Source organism: Plutella xylostella, chromosome 7 (assembly GCF_932276165.1).
Source record: "Plutella xylostella chromosome 7, ilPluXylo3.1, whole genome shotgun sequence".
NCBI lineage: Eukaryota > Metazoa > Arthropoda > Insecta > Lepidoptera > Plutellidae > Plutella > Plutella xylostella.
The window spans coordinates 328,722-347,018 of NC_063987.1; the positions used below are offsets into that span (position 1 = coordinate 328,722).

General features: G+C 38.0%; 1 protein-coding gene across 1 annotated transcript in view; it reads right to left on the bottom strand.

The window, feature by feature from the left end:
* LOC105391465 (homeobox protein Nkx-6.2) overlaps positions 1–17,955 on the bottom strand; it is a 47,529-nt gene extending 29,574 nt beyond the window's left edge. Inside the window, exons 1-2 of the mRNA XM_038106964.2 lie at positions 17,518–17,955; positions 252–439 (exon numbers count right to left, since the gene is read on the bottom strand). Of these exons, the coding sequence (XP_037962892.1) occupies positions 252–439; positions 17,518–17,803 (474 nt within the window). The 5' untranslated portion in view covers positions 17,804–17,955. The remainder of the gene's footprint in view (positions 1–251; positions 440–17,517) is intronic.
* Positions 17,956–18,297: the final 342 nt, after the last annotated feature.

An 18,297-nucleotide genomic window follows, 5' to 3' on the forward strand; every position in this document is an offset into this window, starting at 1 on the left:
ACCTTAACCTACGGCTATCAGAGTATCTCTTACCTTGACCTGCGACTCGGTCATGCCCAGCGCGTAGTCGAGCTTGGCGCGTCCGTCCCCGCGAGTTATTCAACTATACACCTTAACCTACGGCTATCAGAGTATCTCTTACCTTGACCTGCGACTCGGTCATGCCCAGCGCGTAGTCGAGCTTGGCGCGTCCGTCCCCGCGAGTTATTCAACTATACACCTTAACCTACGGCTATCAGAGTATCTCTTACCTTGACCTGCGACTCGGTCATGCCCAGCGCGTAGGCGAGCTTGGCGCGCTCGGGGCCCGCCAGGTACTTGGTCTGCTCGAAGGTCTTCTCCAGCGCGAAGATCTGCTGGCCGCTGAACGTGGGCCGCGTGTGCTTCTTCTTGCCGTCCTTGTCTACCCCGCAGCCGCCGAGGGAGCTGCCGTTTGACACTGTGGGCGGGAGGGAGATGGCGTTAGGTTTGGCGGTTAAGTGGTGGTTGCAAGGTGGTGAAATAAACGGCTGTAAGTATAAATAATGTTGAAATTTGGATAGTACAAGGTAGCTGGTTTAGCTTGTAGGCTGTTTTTAGGGTTCCGTAGCCAAAATGGCAAAAACGGAACCCTTATAGTTTCGTCATGTCCGTCTGTCCGTCTGTCCGTCTGTCCGTCTGTCACAGCCGATTTACTCGGAAACTATAAGTACTACAGTGATGAAATTTGATGGGAATATGTGTTGTATGAACCGCTACAAAAATATGACACTAAATAGTAAAAAAAAGAATTGGGGGTGGGGCCCCCCATACATGTAACTGAGGGATGAAATTTTTTTTTTCGATGTACATACCCGTGTGGGGTATCAATGGAAAGGTCTTTTAAAATGATATAAAGTTTTCTAAAAAACATTTTTCTTAAAGTGAACGGTTTTTGAGATATCAGCTCTCAAAGTCGTAAAAAGTATGTCCCCCCCCCTCTATTTTTATAACTACGGGGTATAAAATTCTAAAAAAAATAGAGGTGATGCATGCTAATTAACTCTTTCAACGATTTTTGGTTTGATCAAAGTATCTCTTATAGTTTTTGAGATAGGTTGATTTAACTGTAATTTTGCTGCTACGGAACCCTTTGTGCGCGAGCCCGACTCGCACTTGGCCGGTTTTTTATAGTTTTATCCCGGAATTTCCACGTTCTATTACGAAGCTGAACTTGCGGGCATCAGCTAGATTTCAATGTATTGACAACATAAGTACAGCATACATTAAAAGAATAGTTTCAGATTGATCATCATCATCAGTCCGTAATCATTCACTGCTGAACATAAGCCTCTTCCAAAGAAAACCAAAACCTTCTTTAGCCTTCCTCATTTAGCCAGTGCCGGCTTTTTGTGTGTGTGTTTCGTTGGTCCAACGGGCCAGTTAAGTACATAATTAACGAAAGTAATATTAAAATTATATTAAGCCATATTATCAATCATCAGCGCAGCGCGATATACTAATTACATCAGCAGACAATCGCTGTGCATAACATTGAACATTCAATATCCAGTACCACGAGGCCATCGATCGTCATTATCCGCGTCTATCGCATCAGATACGATCCATTACTGCTCAATAATCGTGTTAATTCCAACCGGCCGATACATACTGCGCAATCGAACGCTCATTCATAAATATACGACCTCATTAGTGGATTAACGTTTCATTTTGTGCGTCACGAGTTATGGCTCTTTAGTTGATGCTCATATTATTGCACTTTATGACTCTGCATTAAGGTTTTAATTCATTTGTTTTTTAAAGGTCAGTAGTTGACTTTGATAATGTAGAACCACATGTAGAACCTTTGGCATGACAATTCGATAACTTGGCTGGGTACATTCAGCCTTTGTAATGCTTACTGAAGGTAAGTAATTGGATTAATGTGAACTTTTCCCAAGGTAAACACCTTGATACATTTACCCATTTCCGAGAAAAGGGGTGGTGACGGACGGACAGACAAACGGACGGACAAAAAAGTTTATAAGGCTTCCTGTTGAGGTACGAAACCCAAAAATAAATAAATAATTAGATTTGTAAGTTTCTAAGAGAAGAAAACCAAACCAACGTAAATGACAAAAAGACACAAAAACAAATGCACAAGTGTAAATCCGGACACAAGACACCCTCCCCGATGACGAGCTAACACAAAACAAATCTGATTTAAAATATCATAAATGATGATATTCAATTTGTATGTTTTCATCCGCGCTCCCTACGCTTTTACGATTATTTTCATTTCATCTTCCTCCCCTGCCCTCCCGTCCCCACCCCTCGCGTGCCCGCCTCACCCCCGCCGGCTCCATCAAATGTTATTCGCGTCATGAAAGATATTGTCATGAAAACTGGACGGTGTCAGCTTTTTGCTGTTTTATGACACTTTTTAGTGGCGCTAGAAATGTTGCTCTTTTACAGCAGGGTTTGATTTGTTCTTGTTTACGGAGACGTGTATTATTATTATTATTACGTGGCAAAGATTACGTTTTGGGTTTACAAAAACATGCAATGACAGTTGAGTTGAGATATGGTTAAACTCACTAACCAATCCAACAATTGAATCCTATATACCCAGTACCTACATAACTTTGACATAATCATGGGTTAATTATGTAACTCTTCATGATGTTATTATATAGGTACTTCATATTGTAGCTAATTACATAATAATGTTCTGCATTATCGTAGTACATGATAGAATGATGAAGTCGAGGACAGAGTCTTGTGTAGTGATGTTCCTTTTTAATTGAAACTACAATAATACATATACAAAGGTACATAACAATGTAATATTATTCGCATAGTGTTACAATAAAACATGTTTCTCACAAGAGATAGTAGAAGCTGAAAGATTTATTCCACTTATTTTTACATAAAAATAAATATGTAACAAAAATACATAAACCACACACATTATTCACCGAAGGAGGTAACACACACACATACATATTTATTGTTTCTGTTATTTATTATGTACGCGGCCGCGGCTTTTACACAAATAACGAATTACGAGAAAGAATAAAGGTACGGCTCGTAAATAGCTAAATATTAATGTACAGAGTAGAAGTTTATCATTGGGCGGGCGAGAGGTTTTTATACATATGACCTACACATTGACTTATAATAATATATTGAAATCATTTGACCTAGACAAAACTTTAATCATCGTTTCTGATACTACTTGTTTATATTTTATGGAGACATTCTATAAAAAAAATAATAGGTTAGGTCAACTTGTGACCCTTTATCTAATAATAAATGTTTGAAAACACATCAGGCAAAGAGAAGAATTTCGGCGAGAGAACTCATAAAATTCCTCCCTGCTCTAGGTAATACTGAAAGTCTGTAAAGGATACATATTGGTCGCAATAAACTTATGGAATTACATTACAGCATTGAAAGTATCTACGTATAAAAGTTTTACTTCAGGATTTGTCTCTGAAAGATTGCCACAACACCTTTGAATAAAAAGGGAATGTTTTGTTTTATTTTATCATCTTATCCTTTAACAAAAATATCCCTATGTACCCCTATGTACCCTTATGTACGACGTACGTATGTAATTCAATTCAGGCTATCCTCCCAACTACTTACATAAATGTAAAACCCTTCAGTTCGCATTACACGAATGATACACAAGCTCGGAACTAGCTCCAATAGACAGACATTATGTAGGTACACGTGAACATGAAAACACCGTAACTGCAAACATCACTGAAACCTGAAACCGTATCGATTTACAAGCACCCCACACGAATATCTACTCTACCGGCTACAACATACGGTTGTAATTAACAGAACCGTCGCGAGAGGACCAACGACTGAATTGGCCACTCAATGAAATATTATTATTATTATTATTATAAATTCTTTATTGCACATAAAAACATTGTACAAAGGCGAACTTAATGCTAGTAGCATTCTCTACCAGTTAACCTTTGGTGATGTCGAGAAAGTGGTTGGTAGTGCGATAGGCTGAGAGGAGAGAAGTTATTTACTTTAATCGAGACACAGAGATATACTTACTTATACATAATAGCTATACAAATTATATACATACATAATAAATATATTCCTACATTATATTATAATATACCTAATACATAATAATAATACAAAATATAATATAATATCATCATCATCAAATAAAACATATTAAAAATCAATTTTGTTGATCGTTCTGCACTTGGAGGTAGTGCTGACGAACTTTGGCTTTAAAGATGTCTATAGACTTTGTCTGCCGTATATGTAGCGGTAAACTGTTCCACAAGCGAACCGCTGTCACAGTGAATGAATCCGAATACCCTGCCGCATTATGCTCTGGGGTACGAAAGAGAAGGTTTCGACTTGACCGTTGAGATATAAACTTTGTCCCCCAAGGATTAGGGACTGTATTTGTTTGTGTGCGGTCGCAATGGCCGCTGTATGAAGCTTCACTACGCGAGTGCGAATGTTCTAGTTTAGAACTGTTTTTGTGGCTATAAATTCGTAATTGCGCAGTTTCTCTTAATGTAGATAGTTATGTTAAAGTTGCATTAGGGTAGCATTTTATTGGTGCTTGAGGTGACTGCACAGCATTATGCTGTAATTAGCCAAACATATTTTCATAAGATCTGCTTAAAATAATTTGGAATTCCTAATAAAACATGCTCACATTATTGGAGCGGTGGTAGCTCAGTCGGGTAAGCGCCCGCTTCTCACCCCAGAGATGTGGGTTCGCGGATCCCGGCGCTGACATGTACCAATGAGTTCGTTTAACTTAAGTAAAATGTATACCATCGCTCTTACGGTGAAGGAAAACATCGTGAGGAAACCTGACTGAATATCTAGATCTAGCACATCTAGATATGTGAACCCACCAACCCGCAGTGGACCAGCGTGGTGGGAAATGGTCCAAGCTTAGGAAGGCAGTTTAGACCTTGGGGACATGCACAAAGGTTCCACTCGAGAGAACCAGGTGCAGGTACTGACACCCCCACAGAGAATAGAATAGAATAGAATAGAAGGCTCACATTATTTATGTAGCATGCAACTCACGCGGCTTTTTAACCAGAAGATTTACAAAAAAGAAGTGAATTTTATAGTATGATATTCTGTCAGTTCCTTGTTGTATCACTCGTAAAATTTCACTCTGTATATCGCAGGTCGTTGACTGTTCTCATGAGCCAGGATGCCTACTCAGTACTCACAGTCTAGGCTGCACTCACGGGGATTAGTGCTTATAGTGTATTGAACACACGGCAAGTGTGTTCATAACATTTTAAATATCATATAATATTTGCCTTGATTAGTTCGCCTCTATTCTTCATAATTTATAATTAAAGTACTTATAACGGGATATGAAATGGAGTAAATCTTTTTACAGATTGGTTGATATGATATTGAGCTAAGACTGTGGATTAGAAATTCAGTTTAGTTTCAGTAACAGTTTACAAATACCTACAATGAAACATTTATAGCAACAAGCCTTATTTTAGGAAGCAAACTCATCCCGAAGATCATTTAGCGAGAAAGAAAAAGTTCAAAAAATAACCTAATCATTTTGTTAAACTTTACTTCGGTACGTAACAAATAAAAATAAGTCACTAAATTGATTGAAACGATCGACAAAGCATCGATAGCCACGCGGCTTTGCTACAAATGTATCAATATCTGCGGCGGGCGGAGGGTGCCTTCAAATCAAGATTCCGGCCGAGTCCAGCCACACTCCATTTCAATAATGCAAACACACACTTCCCCCGCGGACATCGCTATACGACTAATATAATACCACATTTGTACACTGGAGGACAAAAGTCCACAATATAATGGTAAGTAGGTATATTATACAAAAGACATTAAAAAAGCTCATTTCTGACCATATGTTTTTTGGGGAAAGTTGTTCAGCTTGTTGACCAGTAGATTATGTGGTTAGTTTTTTCAGGAGCATGTAATTTTCACCCTGTATATCTTGGACTTTTTACAGTAGGTTAGGTATATCAATTATTGGTCGTATAAACGTTAGGGTGATATTGAACTGCAAGTGTTGCACTGGCACTGTCCTCCATTGTACAGTAGATCGGATATGGTTCTAACAGCAGTTGCGTTTGACGTCTGCATGTGTTCAGTTTTCAGGGTAGATTACAGTGGAAGTTTGGAAAACTAACTGTGGTCCAATGTAAAAAGTGATACGTTGCTACTGAAACTTTCTTAAAACAAATTTGTTATTATAGTGCTATACCTATATAATATTATAAATAACAACATACCAGCTTCCTGATACGAATACTACCTAAGTCTATAAAGAGGTTTAAAACACCCATATAACTAAAAAAGTGTCCGTTCCAATGTGAGACTCACTACACGATCACCCGCCTAGCTCCCCGACCTACGGCACAAAAAGACGCGTCTGCTTATTTGTCAATTTCAATAGTTCCCGTCCAACTCGCGCTGAAGCGGGAGTTTTTGCAGCATATTGCTGCAGCTCCAATATCCGCTCATACATTATGCAGGCGGCGGGGCCGGGAGGGGGAGGGGGGGAGGACTCCATATTATCTGCCGGACGCGCAGTTTGCACGCTTTTGATGCAGTTTGCCGGCTGTTCGGAACTCCCCACATTTTTACTGGACAGAGTTTGCGTGTGGGGTTCTCTTGAGGGTTGTGCCGTTTTCGTGGTATTTTTTTGTAATAGGTACTTAGTCTGTGTGTGCGAAAAATGCTCTGTTATTTATTCTACATTTGTAAATTTCTATGTGACAGAAGCTATCCAAGAATGGTACTTATTCCTCCACGGTATAACGCAACGCTCATCTCATTTAATCAAAAGTTATTAAACTCGCGGCCCGCGCCTAAACCACACAGTTTAATTTAATTTAATCAGCCAACCCGCCGTAACGACTTCAAAAAATAATGGCTCAGTCCTTCGGGACAGGAGGCTGTGACAAAACCGGTTATACGAGGAGCAGTAAAACACCAAATAACAATTATAGGACCCTCCGGCGGAGGGGAATCTCGACAGCTTTTGCTCCTGCCGCGGAAGGACTCAAAATCAAACCTTGCGGTATTTGTATTAGAGTTTGCATTGGTGGAGAGTGTGAAGTGCGTAATCGGATGGTGAGAGTAGGCGCCTGACCGCAGTGAACCCTTTTACAGCGGATCCTTAAGGTTTAAGGTTTACAAGGGATTTAAAGCGGTTGACGATTTCCGAGCAATCTGAGCGGCCGGTACTGATAGTGTTGTTAACGAAAAGTTTGTAATACATTTAGTAATATTTTATAGTAAATTATTTTTTATTAATTATGAAGTTAGACGGCAAAACGTAATTATTAGCAATAACTTAATCATGTCTGTTATGATTATACCTAATTCTGTATTTGTCAGATTCTACACTGAGTTAAATAAAATGATCCGTGAAATAGACTTTAAAATGTAGGTAAACTGTGTATATGAAATTTAATAGCACTATTTAAAATGTTTTTATAAAATCAAGTAGGTAATTATATGAATAAACAAAAGCAATCCCACATAGCACTTGACAATATTGTAATATCTTGAGAGCCCTTTACAGCAGCTTTACAGAAACCAACAACAATTAGTCCCCCCCCCCGCCCCGTCCCGTCCCGTCCCATCCGACACATCGTTAGAGGGGCGCAATCTGAGCCACTGCAACCCTTCCGAGGTACACTTTCTAGTCTGAGACCCATAGGAGATAGGGATTGATACCATTAAGTTATATTTAATAACGTATAAGTGATGTTAAAAACCTCAACAATTATTAAAGGTTATGTTTTTCCACGGCTGGATCCGGGTCACCTCTACCCACTCCATAAGTGGCTATTCTTTAATGTAACTACATAATGTACTTCGTGGCAGGGACCGACAATGTTGACGGATTAAATATGCCGCATTTTGTGTGGTAGACAAGTAGGTATAAAACTGTATGAAGCTGACCTTAGCATAGCTGATGAGAAATGACAATGAAAAATATTACACAACCCTCATAATAGTAAAATCAGAACAGTCGACTGGTGAATTCCGCAGGCGCGTGCGTGCGGTCCCTCATTCTCTAACGAGCAGCGAACTGGGACCTGCTCTCATTTGTACAGAGGTGAGGGAGGGGCTAGGGCGAGAGGGGTGGTGTTAGTTATTGTGTACTAATAAAGAATGTCTATCTACCCACTTACGAGCTTTTTGAGATTATTTGTTTATTGGATAGTAAATATCCTGATCTCCGGTCAAAATTTTTAATATACTTAGGTATTTTTGTATTTTTGTAATTACCCGGGAATTAATGGCTATTACAGGGTAATTTATAATTTTCAAATGAGGCTGTAACGAAGACCGAGTTCTAAGGATTCCGGCTGTGACTAAATCATAGAATAACGTGTACTAGTACTACTAACGAGTACTACTGTACTTGTTATTCTATGGACTAAATCATCACAACTTCCACAGCTCTTTATTTATTATGCGCGATACAATACAATACGCTATAGTGCTCCTATCCAGAACTATCCTCAGTTACTTGATGCCAAAATTCAGCCCCTGAAATATACACCTAAAAGCTTTCTTACATACGTGCCCAGCCCCTAAAACATACAGAATGTTGCGAATTATACAGGATGATCGAATGAAACACCTTGAGGTTCACATTATCATAACACGCGCGATGTTGTACCGATGTTATTCGCAGTCTGCGCTGTGTATGATACATATTAATACATCTTGTTACCGCCTTGTATCCTTGTATCCTGTTCTTATTCATGTGTTTATGATATTTGCTCCATATTGTATTATTATAAGCGTATGCGGTATAGTATACACCCACTACTTTAGCTTTTAACAAATTTCGAATTTCGAATGGTATATTAATTAATTATATTAGCATGTACAAGGTATCAATTGGTTCTACCTTTCCTCTCTGTAAATGATGGTGGGTTGAAATAAGGAGCTCCGTAAATAGTTTGTCAATAAGGACATACCTAACCTGTTCCCCTTGCCGCCCCCTGCAGCGGGGGCGCGGGGGCGGCAAGGAGGGGGGGCGCGACCGCGGGCGCGAGCTGCGGTCTGGAGGGGAACTCGACAAAATGGCGCCCAACACTTACTTATATTTTGTTTCTCCAAGTACAGTAGGGGTGGGACGGTAGTAGTAGTAAAGACGAAGATGTAGCCGAAGATACGGTTTCATATTCATCATCATCTCTGATCCTTCCAAAGGGCATGTACCCGACATACTGAACCACATTCTTTATGTTTTCTGTTACAGGTATTTATTAAATGGAGGCATACCTAGGCGTTTGGTAAGTTCATTATAGTATTCTTATCGCAATACTGTATCTAGATCGCAGGATGTTGACGATGATCCGTCGATCATGGGCTGGCGTACCGTGCATCATCATATTATTATGCCTGCTCCATCATCTTACCAGTTGTTACTGACATACCGAACCAGTACTTATCTGCGAGTCATAGCAAGTTAAATAGCTGAATTTTGAGCCTTAATACTTCACGTGACCTTGTCTTTGCACCCGAGAGGGCCGAAAGCACAAAGTTTAGCCGAAGACCTACGTCTTGTCTCCGCCCTACGATTGCGGCTAAGTGTAAACATGAGTCTGTTAATTGTCGTACACGAGCACTTGGAGTTGCGTGTTCTTTCGGGATTCCGCAACTTTCTGCCGTAATATAGGAGTTACAACTTGGGACTATGTGCGTAGATATTTGTACATAGGTGTAGGTGGTAGGCCTCAGTGTAAGGTCACGAAGTTAGAATTATGTTGAGACTCGCAGCATTTTCACGGATATACCTTTGTAAGATATTATGCTGTCTTTATTATGATTAGATACCTACTCTACGTATGTTTAACATGGTCATAACTTTTTAGATTTATTGAAATTTTCTAGATGAACTAGGTTCTACCTGATGCTTAAAATAAGCAGGTAAACGATGTTCTCAGGTAACAAGAAATTTAAGTAAATTATGAATTTGAATCCCCCAAATAAAGGCATTATTAATTAAGATTAAGTACATTTGAATCAAGAATCTCTCTCAAAAACAATTCAGCGAACATTTAAAAGATTGCGGTTCACTCCCGTCGCGCCCACAGTCTGATCACCGCACGTGCGATAATAAACACATCGCGGCGGCGTGTGTCGTGTAATGTGTTGTGTGATGGCGTCTTCATCGCTACGTGCCGCGGCGGAGACGGTACGTCTACTACGGCTTACAGACTGAGCTAGGTGGTACGTGGAAATAAGGAAGATGTGCTTATCAATACGTTGTTTTATGTGTGTTCATGTGGCTAATGCTGTACCTTTTTAACTGATATGTATATCCATACATAATACTATTTAAACATAAAACATACTAGGCTATAAAATATACTATATTTAGGCTGGGTATGCGGTATGCCTCGATTGAGGCTGACATAAAATCGTAACTACCAACCTTTTACCGGAAATATTATCATACTCACCTATAATTTAAATACAGTACCTACTGAATTAAAAAAATAGAATTTATTAACTTGCCTCTACTTTGTTAAAGTTGTAATATTCAACAAAACTCGAATACCAATAGCGAACTATTGAAACAAACAAATATAGATACTAAATTATCTAAGCTTGCCTAATTCAAACACATGAACAGCGAACATTCGCCATCTGAGCAATAAATCAAAGCGAACAAAATTAATAACGGCGGAGCAGATAACCGGTGGAGTGCTGCAGTATGTCACAGTTTGCCGACACCCAATAATACTAGTCGCAGTACAAACAATACACGTTACACACTCGTGATATGGAGCTGATACCGCGGCGCGGCGCACCTGTGAGTGTGATGTGAGACATGTGTTGTAGATGTCTTGTGCGAGACTGATGTCATGTAGGTAATATTATAATGATATATATTGTGTTGTAGTTTAACACTGATGTCATGTAGGTAATATTATAATGATATATATTGTGTTGTAGTTTAACACTGATGTCATGTAGTTTCATGTAATATTATAATGTTATATTGTGTAATAGTATTTTATATGATATATAATATAATAGTCGGTTAGTATAATGATTTCGTTTTGATTGATCGATTTGTATTGAATCATTAATTAAATTATCTAAATTTTAACGCAAGTAGTATTCGGACTATTTTTATTTATTTATTTATTTAATTCTTTATTGTACAAATATTTTAAAGGCAGATCTACCAAAAAACTAAAATACTGATGCTCTACTAGATGGATAGAATACCTAGCTATGTTCACGTGACCCCTGATTCAGAGCAGTTGTGTTATTGATTCCGCGTGGTGGCAGTTGGTTTGATCACAGTAGGTACATAGGTAAGTAAAGTACACTTTCTGTTAGGTTGTCTATATTGAGTAAGGTAAAATGATTGTTTCAAATTATAAACCTGCTTATAAACTTTGTAATTAACTAATCAGGTAATAAGTTTTTTTTTTACTTTACGAGCAGATACCTCATATTATTATTTATTATTTTGTATTCTACCAGTAATGTATGAATTATCCAAAGTCCGAACTATATTGATAAATCAGGTAAAAGCTTAATTAAATAAGGCAAAAAATATTCTTTATCAATTCCTATTAAATTAAAACCAAGCAATCCGCATTTTCATATTTCCCTAAGAACATAAAATCTGCAAAAGGTACTTATTTTTTTGACACGTTATTATAAAAAAGTGTTCAGAGTGCTTTGGCGTTGGGAAGAGCCCGCACGTAGAGTGCGCTGTAGGTAATTAGTGCGGGAGCGGGCGCACATTATTATTATTATTACAATTCTTCTTAAAGCATTATTATTCATGCTCCTATTTAAATGAAGCAGCGCGAGCGAATATAATACAATGTTCCGCAGCTCTCCGCTTTTTAATGAAAACTTCGCCAATAAACCATTGTTTTAAGAGGCATGTTTCCAAAGAGATTGCGGAAACGTGAAGTTACTGATTTTTGCTTTCAGAATATAGATTGACACTACTTCTATTTGTGTAACTAAAAATCTTAGGTCAATCAAGAGCCAGAATCTGCTTTGTTAAATAAAACGAGGTACTTATATGAAAATTTAAACAGATTGTACACCCTTAAGGGTAGAATATAGCTGACCTCTATTGTAACGAACATCATTGTAATTACCTATATTCAAGCAAATAAATATCTTTTTCTTTATCTTTATCTTTAGATTATTTACACACAATAATAACACAATTTAATAACAGTACCTACCAACATTGGCAACTTCCTAAACGACTCAATGAAATTCAATAATCGAATCCGGGGTGCGTTCGAATACTCATCGCACGTCCAAGTTGGCAGCATATGCGTGGCTGTCCGCGCCGGGTCCAAGCCCGCGGCAATTAAAAAAATATGTCGACATTCGACCGCGGCGCCTTATTGCGCTATTAAATTCCGGACGCTAAATTGGTTCGGGATACGATGTGCGAACTGCGCGACGACTGTGTTATTATTCTGAGTTCTATTGTTTCTGATCGTTGTGTTATAAGTGCGAATTAATGTTGTATTAAATTAATATATTGTGTCCATGAAAGCATGTACCTATATGGATCAATCTAAACAGGCTAATAGAAGATATATTTTTTTTAAGTAGGTACCTACGTACTTCATTCATTCATTACTGTCTGACTGGTATTGAAAGTGAAAAACGTTATGGCACGATAAGTATGAGGCGTAAGTAGGGTTTCGTTCCCGTGTTCCCGGGAATTCCCGGGAAATTTGTCCTTCCCGGAACCGGGAAAAAAATAGCATACCCGGGAATTCCCGCGTTTGATTTTTAATCGATTCTATGCTATATTTTCATCTTTATTTATCTGTTTTTCCTACCTTAACCAGAAAAAAAAATTCGGCAGGCTTGTCGTCTACGATCATAAACTCGGTTTTGTTGTAAATTATTGGAAAATCATACGTGTTATTGTTTTCGCGCAGCTTCATTGCAAAGATAAATGACTCATCTACATCACCTTATTTCACCTCTTCCTGATTCAATATTTTCATCTTTATTTATCTGTTGGTCCTACCGCCTACCTAAAACCAAACAATTGATCGGCTTTTACATATGTGACCAAAGAGTATGTATTGTAAAAGCTAAAGCTAGTGTGACGCCTGTAATTTTTTTATGTTCCCGTTTTGTGCCCGCGTTTATTTTTATAAAATTACTAATGCATAGAGAAAACCAAAATAAGAAGTAGGTTGAGCGATAAATCGTTGAATGAATAAATTTTTCTAAAACATTACCTCAAATGTAATTATTTTTCTATTCTAATTTATATACAGGGTGTTGCAAAAAGGGTATACTAAGCCAAAACCTACATGTGCAGCATGTTATATCTAAGCCCGAAACTGAAATCAAAATTTGAAAATTCGCGAAATTTTTTTTTCATTTTCTATAGAAACTTTGTTGGTCACGTGACTTTCACTATGGATTTTTTTTTTCTTGAATTTCCGAATTCTGATTTCAGTTTCGGGCTTAGATATAACATGCTGCACATGTAGGTTTCGGCGTAGTATACCAATTTTGCAACACCCTGTATAGGTATGTCATAATAATACTATTTTCAAACTGTTAATTATAATTCCTTTGTTATTGTTTAATTAACAATTAAGAAAAACAAATGATTTGGCATGTAAAACAAATCATTATAATTTCGGTTGTTTATCTGACTGTTGCTTTTTTCTACCTATACGAATGATAAAAGTATATTTGATTTAATTATAAGTGTTTTAATAGACTTTTAATACCCGAAAATAGCAAAACCAAGCATTAAAAATAAATTCCCGTTTCCCGGGAATTCCCGGGAACAGAAAAAAGTCGGGAAAAACGAAACCCTAGGCGTAAGTCATTGTTGGGGTTAATTAATACATGTAACTATTTCTTAACTGCAACGATGACACTATTATCTTTATATTATTTTTTTTTTTTGCAACAAAATTATTATTTGGCTCTAATTTTATATGTATTTTTAGCTACAGAAGAGTCTCTGAAATGTTTTTGGGCAAGATCTCAATTTTTATTTACTGTCAAACAATCTTTCATCCTTTAATTTTAACAATATATTTAGCAGTACACAGGCTTAAGGCGGTTATATTATGCACAGACAGTGGAAAAAAAAACAGCTTTATCATCTTCACTACTTTGGTGTATTCCCAAAAAGTTACTATGTATAAAATTGAATTAACTGAATTTAAAAACTCATGACTACCACTAGGAAATAGTAGTAGTTAGTTTGGCTATAATAGCTTTTCTAGAGTATTCTTATTCTAAGTTTGACGTTAATTCCTTCACCCCGTTATAGGTAGACGCCGTTGTTTCTGCCGGGTACTAAATGAGTGGCTTTAAATATTATTAAATTGGATCCGGTTCATTTATTCCCGAAGGGTTGCGTTTTATTTTGTTACGGAAAGTCAAATAATACTTTTGTGTTTGTGGAGGTAGGCAAATTTACAAAAGGTGAGAATTTGTCAGTGCACGATGCGCCTCTTGCAGACCATTTTAGCTGACACACAGCACAAGTGACATGAATAGACACTCTGGTATCTCAAAATTTAACGACGTGTTTGAAAACAAAATGCTTTTACAGCAGACCAGCAGTGCTGCCAAACACTCAATTGCACATTCGAGTACACAATAATATAATCATCATATAGAGCTTTAACTGGTTACGTTGTACAGAGTACATAATTATAAGAAAGAGTATTGTATTTGCATCAAAACAGAAAAAACTAGTTTAAAATTAACAGAACAAAAAGGCAACTTTATTGCCTATAGCAATCTCTTGGATGGAAGAGAGGGTTAAAAAATATAGAATTAGAGGTTATATTCATTGTTAGGTGCAATTAGGCCTAACGTGACCCGCAGTGAGCCACTGGTATCAATAAGTATCTTCTCTATGATGTGGTTAGGAATGTTGACATCATAACTAGAAGATATTGTGATAATATATGACGTGGTATTATTAAACTGGATATTAAAGTTAATCCTCACCCAGCTCCTCGTAAGCCTCACCATAAAAATCTGAAATATATTGAAAATCTGTATAATAGAGGAATAAACGCTAAATATTGTGACATCGTTTAATGTTGAGACATCGCTTATTAAGTCATAAAAATAACTACCTACCTAAGTAGCTATAGGAGTGTGAATAAGTAGGTTAGTAAGTACCTACCTAACTACTAACTAAGTGTGAAAATAACAGTTTATTTTATTATGTTTAAATTATAACTATACGTTTCATAACCAAATGGGTAAGTAGTATTATAGTTTTTGTACGTATTTAGTTTTTCAACACCATGGTCTTTATAATATTTAGAGTACAATTTTATCAGCGCACAATGCTCCTCTTCTAGGAATTTAGGATTTAAAATAATTTCAAAGCTCAACATTACATCATTACTTTCATTACCGATCAAATACAGCCGTTATCACGTCTTTATCTACAGTAAATACCGGTGTGTCTATCTGTACATCGCATTATGGCGGTCTTACAGCTAACAGGAAGATAATATATTTATTAAATATGTGATAATAATTATATTTATTAAATAGGTCGTTGAGGCGTGTCTATCTGGTTCTAGCGGCACTATCTAGGAGTTGTAATAAGCACGCATTATGGCTCGTAAGTTGTGATGCTTATTGCATCATGTTATCAGCCATCATTTAATAATCGATGTGCAAATATTGCACGGTTGATTGCTTGCTTCATTACGCCGAATTTTTCCTGGGCAGGTAATATGTTGCGTATTGTTAGCCATGATAAAAAAGTAGGGTAACTTTGTACTTTGCCTAATTGTTTTTTACTATAGTTAAATTATGTGATTCAGTCAGATAGAAATCTTAAAATACATCCTCAACTATTCCCCAGTTTTCTGTAACTCATTATTACCTATTTATTTGTTCTCCATACGTTTTGTTTTTCGAAATCCATAGAAAATATTATAACCATGACACAGTTATTAACCATAAGTGACACGCACAAAACATTATCGTTTTAATAAAGTTATACGTGAACAATATTGTTACGATAAGGGTAAATGTAATTAGTGTCAGTGTCGATATCAGGCGTGGTGGCGGATTACTCGCGGCGTGTGGTCATGATCACTGATAACATGGTTACACTATTATCTAATTTTAATCATAAGGTTTTATTATATTAAATGAGAAAACATTCGGTGCAACGGTATTATAACTGTACCTAATTATAGTGCCTTTCTTATGTCGCAATTAGGTAAGTAATTGTAACTAACACATTTAAATTAAAATATCCAAAATTTTAGAAACTGAACCATGCAATTCTCAGAACCCAAAAACTAGTAAGTATTGCTATGACATTCATAAACTATAAATTTTACAAATAAAATTGTGCAAACACGGTTGTTTGAATAAAGGCCATTCAGAACCTTAAAAGGTAGAGCCGGCGGCGGCGGAACCGGAAACGGTCTCCCGTCGCGCGGAAATACGTCACAGCGCACTGAAAGAAGGCTTTGTCACGGAATGTCACGGAGGCTATTGTCAGTATAATGGTCATTGTTGCTGACCGTAGCGTAGGATGTAAAGGTGTGTTACGTTACTATGCTTACGATTTGCGTATTTTTTTGTTGGTTTGTTTTAAGTTCATTGAGGTAACGGAATCACTAAGTAAACCAACGTCTAAAATTGGTCGTTTGTAAGATTTAAGCTTATTTTTAAAAAACTACATCGACACTTAATTTTAGTTACCTAGTTATTTGGATAGTCCATAGCTGAACCACTAGCACCGCTTAGTAGAGTACCTAATAGTTTTATTTTATACCTACTAAACTTATTCGTATCATTTAAATAAACATTGATTGTTAGTGACACCATAGAATCTGTAATTATTATATTTATATTCAATATAATTCTGACCTGTTTTCTTGTATAAATAACGAGTTTATTTTTTTTGTTGTATTAAAGAAACGGTTATAAAATTTGCAGGTGGGTTTGTTTTGCACTTAGTAGCCTATAACAATTCCAATAACTTTTAAACACTTGCCTAATTTCATAAAGTAAGAGAATTTCCCGAACATTAAAATTAGAACTTTCACCGACGCGACGCGTTGATGTCTTTTATATTGAAAGAACGAGGCCTACGCGCGCCTACGAAAACTTCGTAGTACATTTTACTATGCACCTAGCTATATAAATAATTACCTACTTAATATGGTTTAACAAACACAGGTATACAATTGGGTCTTTTAGTGTATGTTTATGATGATTTTTGCTAGTTCGTTGTAAATAACTTGACGAGTGTTTATAGTAACATTTACTAGTTGAAGAATAGTTTCCCAACGAATAATAACTAAGTGGCTAAAAGTAAATAAGGTGCATAATCTTCAACAGGGGATGCTTATTTATACTTATTTTAGTTTAAATTACTATCACGATCCTATGATTTATCCTTGAACCTCTGCGAGGCACTAATAAGAAACTTTCACCTTTCCGCCCAACAAAACCCCTTAAATAACAAAACACTTGAGTACTCACTGGACTGCAGGCGGTCCCGCCACGCCATGGGGTTGGACACGAGCCCCTGGAAGCCGGGCCAGTAGAGCGGCTTGTGCTGAAGGTAGTGCGCCATGCCGGCCGCGGCCGCCGCCAGGGACAGCCGCGGCGCCAGCAGCCCGCCGCCCGGGGCGCCGCGCGACAGGATGTGGTCGATGCCGTGCGGGTTGGCGGCCGGCGGCGGCTGCTCCGCCAGCGAGCTCAGCGCGGCCAGCGGCGCGAACCCGCCCTCCAGCCGCGACACCGGCGACCCACGCAGCTCCGACATTGTCCACACTACACTTTGATTAAAGTACGAGTTCAGAAACTACCGTGCAATCGCGTTGTCACCATCGTATATGAATAGCACAGAGTGAAGCGCGACTGGTCCCGGACGCGACCCGATACCAAATGAAAAGCTCCCCGAAGCTCTCCCGGCAAACACGAAAAAAACCTGAATTGAGAACGCCGCCCAGTCAATCTAAACGTTATATTGAAGCCGCCGCCCCCTGTGTGACGCACGTACAGAACTGTTGCCATCTCGCTTTGCCCCGCGTGCGGAGGACGGGGACGGAGAGTGTGAGAACAGGAGCGTAAATTGAACGAATGGCTATTTAATGGCGCTTCTTGTCTCTTTATAATTAAGTCGGGTGCAGTTTTTGCGGTCCCCCCCGCGCCCGCTGCACCGCCCCCTCGCCTGCACAATAATAAGCTCACACGCGAATGGGAGTATATTTTTAAGATCTATTATGATCTCTAGTCGCGTAATTTATGTGACAAATA